This window comes from Oncorhynchus gorbuscha, linkage group LG13 (assembly GCF_021184085.1).
Source record: "Oncorhynchus gorbuscha isolate QuinsamMale2020 ecotype Even-year linkage group LG13, OgorEven_v1.0, whole genome shotgun sequence".
NCBI classification, from domain to species: domain Eukaryota; kingdom Metazoa; phylum Chordata; class Actinopteri; order Salmoniformes; family Salmonidae; genus Oncorhynchus; species Oncorhynchus gorbuscha.
Window position 1 is genome coordinate 69,377,310 of NC_060185.1, and position 13,213 is coordinate 69,390,522.

At 42.5% G+C, this 13,213-nt stretch overlaps 1 protein-coding gene across 1 annotated transcript in view; it reads left to right on the plus strand.

The window, feature by feature from the left end:
* Positions 1–1,274: 1,274 nt before the first annotated feature.
* The window catches only part of slc43a1a (solute carrier family 43 member 1a), a 31,365-nt gene continuing 19,426 nt past the window's right edge, over positions 1,275–13,213 (plus strand). Inside the window, exons 1-4 of the mRNA XM_046295554.1 lie at positions 1,275–1,521; positions 5,100–5,255; positions 10,587–10,785; positions 13,005–13,060. Of these exons, the coding sequence (XP_046151510.1) occupies positions 5,102–5,255; positions 10,587–10,785; positions 13,005–13,060 (409 nt within the window). The 5' untranslated portion in view covers positions 1,275–1,521; positions 5,100–5,101. The remainder of the gene's footprint in view (positions 1,522–5,099; positions 5,256–10,586; positions 10,786–13,004; positions 13,061–13,213) is intronic.

Below are 13,213 nucleotides of genomic sequence, written 5' to 3' on the forward strand. Positions count from 1 at the left end.
CGGATGCTTCAATTTATACGTCCAGTTTCACTTCTGGCTTATTGTTCTAGGTAGCTCATTACTATTGCTCTCTTTAAGTTCAGACATGCAGTTGTTGCAATACCATTTCTGGCTAGCAGGTGTCACCCAGGTCTCATGGACCAGGCCGCACAAATCTACACCATTTAATTGGAAGGGTACACAAAGAATGTTGTTAGTGATGTTAGGATATATAAGTTATCTTGTATAAGCTTTTGTGCTGTATACATTAAGCTGTTACAGGTGTGAAGCTTATGGGCATGTAGCAACAGTGTGTAGGAGGGATGTTCCTAGGTGTGATAAGTGTGCAGAAGGGCATGAGATAAAAGAATGTGGAGCATTGGGGAAAGTAGTGATATGTGTTAATTGTAGTGGTGTCAATGGGGCTGGGGATCAGAAATCCTGTGCGAGAGAGGCAGGTTGAGGTGTCCAGGGTTAGAGTAGTGCAGAAGTCATATGCTGGGGCACTGAAGAAAGTAAGGAAGATGGGTCAAGGGGGAGGGATCCTGAGAGGAGTGATGTGACTAGTAGATATGTACCAGTATATAGGGATAGGCCAACAATTGATATATTTGTTTCAGTAAGATTGGATTTTTAGCATTTATAGCAATGGTTATCAACTGTACTGCAGGGATGGAATGTAAGTTGCAGAAAATTGAGGTTGTGGTGGCAGCAGCAGAGAGGTATTTGTCTGTGTGTAACAGTATAACTTTAGACCGTCCCCTCGCCCATATCCGGGCAGTTTTTTTTTGTGAGTGTAGTGTTAGATAATCGATATTTGTCGATTTTTTTTTTCAAGCAACGTATAAGGGATTTATACTCCAGTCTACTAGGAGGCAGTAATGCAATATTTATTGGATGCCAACCGCCGTTAAACCTAATCGAAGTAGACCGAAGAATGTCGTGGCACCGGCAGTGGCAGTTGTTCAACATTGTAACATGACTCACAGATAGAGGTGAACATATGTGAAACGTAATGTGTTAATGAAACGTATTGAACCCATATCACCCATTCTAATATATGTATAGTTTTATTATTTTAATTTCGGGGGGTTCATGTCAAGAACTGAACATCGTCTTCCTCTCTCCTCACTCTCACCTTTTCATCATTGCCACTTTCCAGTAGGCTAACCTACAGGTAGCGCGGGTACCCAACGTTAGTCCTCGCTGGTAAAGCCATGACCCAAAGCAAAAATGTGACCAGGTGACAAAGGGGGCGGATGGTTAGGATTCTAGGAAGAGAAAATACTGAGGGAGCGAGTTACGAAGTCAATTTGGAGAGGGAGGGAGGAAAAGGAGAGAGGGAGTATACGAAAAAAGTGTACATTATACGGTGCAAGTAACTACACGCGAAGAACACGGGGTAGGCTTGATATAAATCAGTCGTAATTTGCTTTAGGAGGGGAAGAGAATAAATCGAAATCGTAGAGAAGTGTTTCTACAGCTACAAGAAACGTTCTGTCAACGTTGTGTCATTTATTTTTCAAAAGAAAAAGAGCTGAAGTAAGTCATATTTTTTTATTAGAAACTTCAACACATTTTTGTTGACTTTATCTAAAAATTACACTAAAAGCTAGTAAGTGCCAAATATACCCACAAAGGCAAGCACCAGATGACGAATGGATGGTGTTTTAGTTACTTTCAGAGATATATGTGCTTGTTAATGCGTTATTGCAATGATAATAATCGATTTGTTATGTTATATTTTCTTGTTGTTGTTTGTTTTGATGACAATAAATATGGCGGTTAATTAGGGCAGGACTATATTTTAGTAGTGATGTTCAGTTTGCGATTGATTCGTTCTTTTTGAATGACTCTTTTTACTGACACGAGGGTCATTATTCATTTTTCCGAGTGACTCGTTCATTTTCGTCGTTCGTTTGACCTGCTGGCCCTTTGGAATTTTAAACAATTCAAAATTCAACTATAGAATACACATTATATAAGGACAACGGGGTGCAAGTCACACATAGTATAATGAAAATTCGAAGTCTGAGTTCACAGTAACGAGCGTAACGACCACGGAGCGTTCTGACGCGCCAACGACGAGCTTGTCCTGTGGCTGAAAACCATTGTTTTTGCGAACGAATGGTTATTTTTGAACGGATCTTTTTGGCGCAAGTCGCGAATCGCATCGGTGAAAGATAAAATATAGCTGTTTTAAAGCTGATTTCCTGCAATTCTACACATTTAGCGATGGCATGTGCTTTCTGAGTGACACAAAATCAATGGGGGCCCCATGCATGACAAAACTCCTGAATGCATATTTTTTAAAATATTTTTTTATTTTTAGATTCTCCCCGACAGTTTGGCTTTTATTTTGGTAATAGTTCTGAAAGATGATCTTTTAAAAATATATATAGATCCATTATCTTTTCTATATTATTTAGGTCTGGTTTTAAAGCTGCAGTATGTAACTTTGGGGCTATGACCAAATTTACATAGAATGTGAGTTATAGATCTGTCATTCTCATTGAAAGTAAGTTCTATGTGCGCTACTTCTATGCTTCCCATCCTTAACTTTCGGTTTTCAAACAGTTTTACACCAATTTCAAACAGCTGAAAATACCATATTTCTGGAAATTAAAAATAATTTCACAGCGGTTTAAAAGGTAGAATGATTTTCTACAATTTACCTGCTAGTTTTAACCACATAAACGGAGATTAGGTGAACTATTAGAATTTCAGCAACCAGGAAATGGTGGAGCGATTTCTGCATATTTAAAACCAAAAATGTTGATTTATTTTTACTGTTTGGACATAGGCGGCACAAAATAAACCAATAATGTTCTATGCAGAAAAAAAACCCTGCATTTGAAAGAACAATAATATATGAATACATATATATACATATAGAGTCCCATAGGGCGGTGTGCAATTGGCCCAGCGTCGTTCAGGTTTGCCCGGGGTAGGCCGTCATTGCAAATAAGATTTTGTTCTTAACTGACTTGCCTAGTTAAATAAATAATAAAGGTCAGCAAGAGTGGACTTCCTAACAGTGGTGGAAAAAGTATCCAATTTTCATACTTGAGTAAAAGTAGAGACACCTTGTAACGATCGCTGTTGGAAGGATAGTCGGACCAAGATGCAGCGTGGGGTAGGTTAATCATTTTTATTTATGATAACCGACACAAAACAAGAAAGAGGAACAAACGAAACGTACAGCTTTGTGGGGCTAAAAAGCAACAATACAAAATCAAGATCCCACAAACAACAGGTGGGAAAAGGCTGCCTAAATATGATCCCCAATCAGAGACAACGATAGACAGCTGCCTCTGATTGGGAACCATACCAGGCCAACACAGAAAATAAAAAGCTAGACTACCCACCCTAGTCACACCCTGACCTAATCAAAATAGAGAACTAAAAGGTTCTCTAAGGTCAGGCGTGACACATCTTCATAGAAAATAACTCAAGTAAAAGTGAAAGTCACCCAGTGAAATACTACTTGAGTAAAAGTCTAAACATATTTGGTTATATATTATACTTAAGTATCAAAAGCAGAAGTACACATCATTTCACATTCCTTATATTAAGCAAACCACACGGCATGATTGTCTTGTTTTTTAAATGTATGGATAGCCAGGGGCACACTCCAAAACTCAGACATCATTTACAAACTAAGCATTTGTACTTACTGAGTGAGTCTGCCAGGTACAGTGCCGTTCCAAAGTATTCGGCCCCCTTGAACTACAAATAACTAAAGAGAATTAGTTTTAAAAATGCTATGTAATAATATCCATTTCATAACGCTTTGTAATAGGCTACCACACATTTTCAAACCTCTGACCTACACAGAGCTGAGTAATATCAGGTAGAAGTTAGTTACAGCATTGCATCATTCAGCTGTATCCTAGCTAGGATAGGGTTGTACAGTAGTCCCCACCCACTTTGCAAAAGCACATCCCCCAAACCAATAGAGGGTTATCAGCAGACCACCAACCTACTACCCAATTTAAAGGCAATGCTACCAAATACTAATTCAGTTTATGTCAACTTCTGAACCACTGGGAATGTGATGAAAGAAATAAAAGCTGAAATAAATCATTCTCTCTACTATTATTCTGACATTTCACATTCTTACAATAAAGTGGTGATCCTAACTAACCTAAAACAGGGAATTTTTACTAGGATTAAATGTCAGGAATTGTGAAAAACTAAGTTCAAATGTATTTGGCTAAGGTGTATGTAAACTTACGACTTCAGCTGTATGTATGGCAGGACCATTGTTGTTTGTGGAGTGTTATTGTCTCTGCCAGTCAATGTCTTCTATTCCCTTGTAATCACAGATAGAACACATTTGCAGACATATGTTGCTAAGTGCCTTTAAAGATGTTTCTCATTGTTGAGAGGGTTAAGGGAGCCGTGTGTGTCCAGCATGGGGTGTCAGTTACAAGAGAAATACCCCTCTTCAGATACTTTCTTGGCACAAAGGAGTGCGCTGGACTATGCCTAATCCCATTACACACAGTCACACACACTCCCTCTCTTTCTCCCCCCACACACACTTTTCTCTCTCAGCCATCTCTCAATAAAACACTCTCTGTATGTCCTTCAGACAAACATGCCCAGACTACACAGTCACAGACAGGACCCCCTCATAAAGTCTGTTGAATGGATATCCTGTTCACATCTGTCCCCCCCCCCCCCGATCATGACCGGACAGTTGGCTATTTGATATTGGCTTTTGGTCATGTCAGAGACTGAGGTCACCTGTCCTCTGTTGTGTGTGTATGTGTGTGGTAGAGGCAGACTGGTGTCTCCTCCTGGTTTGAACTAAAACTGCTATTTATTCTGAAAAAGGACCAGGGGGTTTGGTGGGTGACGTTCCATGACCTAGTTTGGTCAGAGCTGTTCTGTTTTTTGAACTCTTTCTGATTCCAGAGAGGTGACTCACTGGATCCTAGCCAGTGTCCCCTTGTCAAAGTGACATGCTGGCCTATTGCTGGAAATGTGTAGTCTAATACTGTACTGTTGGCTGTAACATCTACATGTATTGATTAAACTCTCTCTCTCCCTCTCTCCACTTTTCTACTTTCTCACACACTCTCTTTCTCTGCATTTTTTCTCTCTCCGAGCAGCAATGGCGCCCTCTCTCCTCCAGGCCTATAGTAGGCGCTGGTGGATGGCTGTGACGGCGGTGTTGGAGAACCTGCTGTGTTCTGCCGTGCTGCTGGGATGGGGCTCCCTCCTCCTCATGCTGAAGGGCGAGGGCTTCTACTCACACCTCTGCTCAGGTAGGATATACACCAGGGTTTCCGTTAGCCGGTAATAGCCGGCTTTTGGCCGATAAAAAAAAATGAAAAGCCAATAAATATAATTGCAGCCAGCCAATTGTCTGGGGAAAAAATCCCATTGAGAAATAATGCATTTTAGCCTATTAATTGATTGAGATAGCAGTGGGTGTAGCGCAAGATCTGCTGATACAGCTTAAACAGACGTTTGTTGCTGCTGTAGGGAAACGTGCTTTAATAAGCCCAATCATTGCGCAACGATTCTAAAGGCAATCACATGTATAACATTTTTTTTAAACAATGGCCATGATTAAAAAGAGCTACCTTTTCTTAGCTGGTAATTGAAGCGTGCTTCCTATTCACCATTCAAGTGCATGGGTGTCACGCCCTGACCATAGAAAGCTGTTTATTCTCTATGTTGGTTGGGGCGTGATAGTGACTAGGGTGGGTCATCTAGGTGAATTTGTATTTCTATGGTGGCCAGATATGGTTCCCAATCCGAGGCAGCTGTTTATCGTTGTCTCTGATTGGGGATCATATTTAGGTAGCCATTTCCTCATTTGTGATCTTGTCTACAGTTAGTTGCCTGTGTGCACACCAGTAGCGTCACGGTTCGGTTGTACTTGTTTGTTTGTTTGTTTTTTTTTTTTTTTGAGTTTCGGTTAATTAAAATATGTGGTACTCTACGCACGCTGCGCTGTGTTTACACACCACTTTGCAATGAACTACAGCTGGTATGTAGTTAGAAAACAAACTTAATTGTTTGAAACCTGAACATTTTACTTCAAAGTAACCTAGCCAAACTCCAACCAAACTGTGCAAGAACAATTATTTTATAGACTTAGTGGCCGGGGACTTTAATGCAGGGAAACTTAAATCTGTTTAACCTCATTTCTACCCGCATGTTAAATGTGCAACAAGAGGGAAAAAAACCCGAAAAAAAAGCTCTCCCTCACCCTCCATTTGGCAAATCTGACCATAATTCTATCCTCCTGATTCCTGCTTACAAACAAAAACAAAAGCAGGAAGCACCAGTGACTCTGTCAATAAAAAAGTGGTCAGATGAAGCAGATGCTAAGCTACAGGACTGTTTTGCTAGCACAGACTGGAATTTGTTACGGGATTCTTCCGATGGCATTGAGGAGTACACCACATCGGTCACTGGCTTTATCAATAAGTGCATCAATGACGTTGTCCCCACAGTGACTGTACGTACATACCCCGACCAGAAGCCATGGATTACAGGCAACATCCGCACTGAGCCAAACGGGTAGAACTGCTACTTTCAAGGTGCCGGACTCTAACCCGGAAGCTTATAAGAAATCCTGCTATGCCCTCAGACAAGCCATCAAACAGGCAAAGCATCAATACAGGACTAAGATCGAATCGTACTACACCAGCTACGACACTCATCGGATGTGGCAGGGCTTGCAAACTATTACAGACTAAAAAGGGAATCACAGCCGCGAACTGTCCAGTGACACGAGCCTGCCAGACAAGCTAAATTACTTCAAGTAACACTAAAACATGCATGAGAGCATCAGCTGTTCCGAACGACTGTGTGATTACACTCTCCGTAGCCGATGTGAGTAAGACCTTTAAACAGGTCAACATTCACAAGGCAGCAGGGCCAGACGGATTACCAGGACGTGTATTCCGAGCATGCGCTGACCAACTGGCAAGTGTCTTAACTGACATTTTCAACCTCTACCTGTCTGAGTCTGTAATACCAACATGTTTCAAGCAGAACACTATAGTCCATGTACCCAAGAACACTAAAGTAACCTGCCTAAATGACTGATGACCCGTAGCACTCAGGTCTGTAGCCATGAAGTGCTTTGAAAGGCTGGTCCACACCATTATCCCAGAAACCCTAGGCCTAGACACACTCCAATTAGCATACCGCCCCAACAGATCCACAGATGATGCAATCTCTACTGCACTCCATACTGCCCTTTCCCGCCTGTACAAAAAGGAACACCTATGTGAGAATGCTATTCATTGACTATAGCTCAGCGTTCAACACCATAGCGCCCTCAAAGCTTATCACAAAGCTCAGGAGCCTGGGACTAAACACTTCCCTCTGCAACTGGATCCTGGACTTCCTGACGGGCCGCCCCCAGGTGGTAAGGGTAGATAACAACACATCCACCACGCTGATCCTCAGCACGGTGGCCCCTCAGGGGTGCGTGCTCAGTCCCCTCTTGTACTCCCTGTTCACTCGTGACTGCATGGCCAGGGACGACTCCAACATCATCATTAAGTTTGCTGATGACAAAAGTGTTAGGCCTGATCACAGACTACAATGAGACGGCCTAAAGTGAGGAGGTCAGAGACCTGGCCGGGTGGTGCCAGGACAACAACCTCTCCCTCAATGTGATCAAGATAAAGGAGATGATTGTGGACTACAGGAAATAGTCCACAATAGTCCCCATTCTCATCTACGGGGCTGTAGTGGAGCAGGTTGAGAGATTCAAGTGCCTTGGTGTCCACATCACCAACAAACTATCATGGTCCAAGCACACCAAGACAGTAATGAAGAGGGCATGACAAAACATACTCCCCCTCAGGAGACTGAATTGATTTGGCATGGGTCCTCAGATGATCAAAAAGTTCTACAGCTGCACCATCGAGAGCATCACTGCCTGTTATGGCAACTGCTCGGCCTCCGACCGCAAGGCACTACACAGGCTAGTGCGTACGGCCGAGTACATCACTGGGGCCAAGCTTCCTGCCATCCAGGACCTCAATACCAGGCGGTGTCAGAGGAAGGCCCTTAAATTGTCAAAGACTCCAGCCACCCTAGTCATAGACTGTTCTCTCTGCCACTACATGGCAAGTGGTACCGGAGCGCCAAGTCTAGGTCCAAAAGGCTTCTCAACAGCTTTGACCCCCAAGCCATAAGACTCCCAAACAGGTAATTATTAAATGGCACCCAGACTGTTTGCACTGCTCCCCCCCTCTTTGACACTGCTGCTATTCTCTGTTTATTATCTATGCATAGTCACTTTAAATCTACCTACATGTACACATTACCTCAATTACCTCGCACATTGACACATTCACAGTGACCCCGCACATTGACTCTGTACCGGTACCCCCTGTATATAGCCTCGCTATTGTTATTTTACTGCTGCTCTTGAATAATTTTGAAACTTTTATTTCTTACACAAGCCTTATTTTTTACTTACCTATTAATCTATTTGGTATTTGCCACTCGTCCTGCCCAAATTGCGGACCCTTCCAACTCTAGGCTACGAGATTTAAAACAATCTACAGTGTTTTTTAAGAAGCTAATAATCCTCTTTGGCCAAATCATTCTTTCTGATCTAGTAGCCTATTTTAAGTTATTTATTTATGTATCAACAGGAGTAAGCGAATTAGGCTGTATAATTTTGGCTATTTCGTTCAATTTACTTCCTTATGGAAGTGCCGCCTATGTATTCTAACATCGGAATTCGGTAAGAATGACAAATGCTGTTGCATCCGAGTTGCATGTTCTGTTAAGATAATTTACCATAAACTAAATGTGATTTCTGTCATTCTGAGAACCGTGGGTGGACGCCCTAATCAGATTACGCAACCAATAGATACATTTCTTAAATGACGGGTAAATTAAAATGTTGCCAGTCAAATGTCCTGCGCAACATTTTCCTAATGGAAACCCAGATACACAAACATACACTATCAGAGGAGGAAGACTTACATACACAGAGGAGGAAGACTTACATACACAGAGGAGGAAGACTTACATACACAGAGGAGGAAGACTTACTTACATACACAGAGGAGGAAGACTTACATACACAGAGGAGGAAGACTTACATACACAGAGGAGGAAGACTTACATACACAGAGGAGGAAGACTTACATACACAGAGGAGGAAGACTTACATACACAGAGGAGGAAGACATCCAGTGCATTCAAAGTATTCAGACCCCTTGACTTTTTCCACATTTTGTTACGTTACAGCCTTATTTTAAAATTGATCAAATTGTTTTTTCCCCTTATCAATCTACACGCAATACCCCATAATGGCAAAGCAAAAATGGGTTTTTAGAAATGTTTGCAAATGTATTACAAAAATAAAACCGAAATATCACATCTACATAAGTATTCAGGCCCTTTACTCAGTGCTTTGTTGAAGCACCTTTGGAAGGGATTACAGCCTCAAGTCTTGGATAGATATTACAAGCTTGGCACACCTGTACTTGGGGAGTTTCTCCCATTCTTCTCTGTATATCCTCTCAAGCTCTGTCAGGTTGGACAGATATTTGGGTTCAAGTGCCTGGGCCACTCAAGGACATTCCCGAGGCTTGTCCCAAAGCCACGCCTGCGTTGACTTGGCTGTGTGCTTAGGGTTGTTGTCCTGTTGGAAGGTGAACCTTCGGCCAAGTCTGAGGTCCTGAGCGTTCTGGAGCAGGTTTTCATCAAGGATCTCTCTGTACTTTGCTCTGTTCATCTTTCCCTCGATCCTGTCTCCTAGTCTCCAGGTCCTTGCTGCTGAAGCATCATGATGCTGCCACCACCATGCTTCACGGTAGGGATGGTGCCAGGTTTCCTCCAGACTTGACGCTTGGCATTCAGGCCAAATAATTCAATCTTGGTTTTATCAAACCAGATAATCTTGTTTCTCATGGTCTGAGAGTCTTAAGGTGTCTTTTGGCAAACTCCAAGCGGGCTGTCATGTACCTTTTACTGAGGAGTGGCTTCCGTCTGGCCACTCTACCATAAAGGCCTGATTGGTGGAGTGCTGCAGAGATGGTTGTCCTTCTGGAATGTCCAATCAATTGAATTTACCACAGATGAACTCCGATCAATTTGCAGAAACATCTCAAGGATGATCAATGTAAATGGGATGCACCTGAGCTCAATTTCAAGTCTCATAGCAAAGGTCTGAAAACTCATGTAAGTAAGGTTTTTTATTTTTAATCTACACACAATACCCCATAATGACAAAGTGAAAACAGGTTTTTAGACATTTTTGTACATGTATTAATGAGAAGAAGAAAAAATGTATCCATTTTAGAATAAGTCTGTAACGTAACAAAATGTGGAAAAAGTCAAGGGGTCTGAATACTTTCCGAATGCACGCCACAGGATGTTGATGGCACCTCAATTGGGGAGGACGGGCTCGTGGTAATAGCTGGAGTGGAATGGTATCAAATACATCAAACACATGGTTTGATGCTGCTCTATTCCAGACATTATTATGAGCAGTCCTCCCCTCAGCAGCCTCCACTCATGCATGCTGTTCCTCATGGACGCATACACTCTTCCTCAGCATAAACTGCTATCAGGGATGAGCGGTAACCTTTCCATCTCTCCCATAGAGAACGACACGATGGCCCACTTGCTGGTGATGGGCAACCTGACTTCCTGGGAGAGTGGTATCTGGGTGAGCTGTGTGGACCAGGAGGAGATGCTCAACCTGGGCTTCACCATCGGCTCCTTCCTCCTCAGCGCTGCCACCCTGCCCCTGGGCATCTTCATGGACAAGTACGGCCCGCGCCCACTACGCCTTCTCGGCAGGTAATTCTATAACATTATAAACTGAGTGGTTCAAGCCCTGAATGCTGATTGGCTGACAACCGTGGTATATCAGACCGAATATCACAGGTATGGCAAAACACTTTGTTTTCCTGCTCTAATTACGTTGGTAACCAGTTTATAATAGCAATAAGGCACCTCTGGGGTTTGTGGTGTATCGCCAATATACCACAGCTAATGCTGTATCCATGTACTCTATGTTGCGTTGTTGCCTATGAACAGCCCTTAGCCATGGTATATTGGCCATTTACCACACCCCTTCGTGCCTTATTGGTTAATTAACTAGTGGTTAGTACCAATAGCGATAATTCAATATGATATGGATATAATTTGATATTCATATGAGCAAGGCATATCGGGATATCCGTTTATCCTTGGTGTTAACGTACACTATTCTGTAAAAGAGTACACGTTACTGGTGGAGCGGCGGAGGTCTCCGGAGGTCTAAACTACTGAACCAGTTTGAATACAATGGGGAGCCCGTTGATGCCCATCAGCAGGCAGTTAAGTATGCTTAAATGTAAAATGTCTCGAGTTTAGAGAAGCTGGCCAGTAACCAGAGGGTTGCCAACTCGAACCCTGAGTTGCCTGCTGTGTAATCTGCAGGGAGTGAGCCGCAGCCGGAGGATTACCGGGTTCAATATCTTGCATACTATCTAACGCTGTTGTGCTCTTGAGCAAGGCACTTTACCTCTAAGTGCTCCAGGGCTGCTGCTTGACAATAAAGCAAGTATTGTATGGTAATGTTCCTGCAAGCACAAGAGCCTTTCACAGGTTCTCAATTTAGCATACGTTTACTGCCTGCTGATGAGCCATCAACAGACTTCCCATTGTATTCAAACTGTTTGGGTAGGTTAGGACCCCGGAACATTCACACCTGGCCTAATGGGAAATCAGCAAGCAGTTGTCAGATCTTTGCAAAGCCATGAAAGTTATTCATTCAAACCGAGATTTTCCATATCAGTGGCCATCATGAATATTAACGATTGTCAAAACGAGTCATATAGCTCTAATTGAATAGTTTCTCCCACCAAAGTACTTTCGCTGTATCGACATTTTCACATTTACATTTGAGTAATTTAGCAGACGCTCTTATCCAGAGGAACAGGAGCAATTATGGTTAAGTGCCTTGCTCAAGGGCACATCGGCAGATTTTTCACCTGGTGAGCTCAATGATTAAAACCAGCAACCTTTTGGTTACTGGCTCAACACTCTTAACCGCTAGGCAGTCCCCCAAAAAATTGAAATGGGAAATAGTGGTAAAGCCCAAAAAGTTAATATCAGACTGCTTAAAGGCAGAGGAAGTCAGATTATGCCAGATCACATACCCAGGGCGGGTGGAGGGGCATTTAGTCTGTCTCCTCAGTGAACATGGGTGGGGCTGTGTGTGTGTGTGTTTGTCTTTTTGTGTGTGTGTGTGTGTTTGTCTTTGTGTGTGTGTGTGTGTGTTTAAGGGAGTGGTTCTCAACTGATTTTGCCTTGGGACCCAAATTGAACCAGGTTGTCTCAGTAGCGATCCAATATTCTCATTGTAATTCTTTGGGCCAAAAAGCAATCTGGAAAACTATTTTTAATGCTTTATTGATATTTATTGTACCAATTATATGACAAGGGAACAACAGTCGCACCTTTTTCATTGTCAATAATTCCATTTGGCCCATATTCTCAATGAAGAATGTTAAGCTCACTAAAATCAACAAAATCTGCTAAATGGCACTGCTAATAACTATATATTGAAAATACTGTGATTGAAAAAAAGGTTCATTATCATTTTTAAACACTTTATACCTGGTTTGAGTCATTTAAATTCAGACTGGAGTATTCGTCACCCATTCAAAACCTCCCACCAGGTGAGAATCGCTGGTTTAATGTACACGTGTCAATGTGTTCCCGTATGTGTGTTTTAGGTTTACCATAGGGGAGGTTTGAGTAATGAGGAACGTGTGACAGACAAAAGAGGTGTGTGAATGCTGTAATGACAGACACATGGCTCGAGGAGAACCTCTGCCTCGTTGGAATCTCTTCCGGCAAAAAAGGGAGAGAAAGAAGCTAATAGAGAGAGAGAGAGATTTGACTGGTACACCTCTCTCATCTCCCTCCTTGTCTTGAAATGTACCGTTGTTATCTGCTCATGAATGTATAATAATGTATTTTTTTTAGGTCTGGATGTCCATCTAAAAATGAAACTTCCTTTTTTGCAGTTTTTGTTTTGGTCTCTCTTGTGCCATGATGTCAATATCAGCGTACGATCCTCATCGTAAGTCACAGACATTATCACCAACACAGGCACGCACAAACACAGACTCACACACACACACACACACGCTGCCACTTGTCGATACCTGTAGACCAGGAGTCTCCAACAGGTCGAGCACAAGCTACCAGTAGCTCACAGCCCACCTATGAGTAG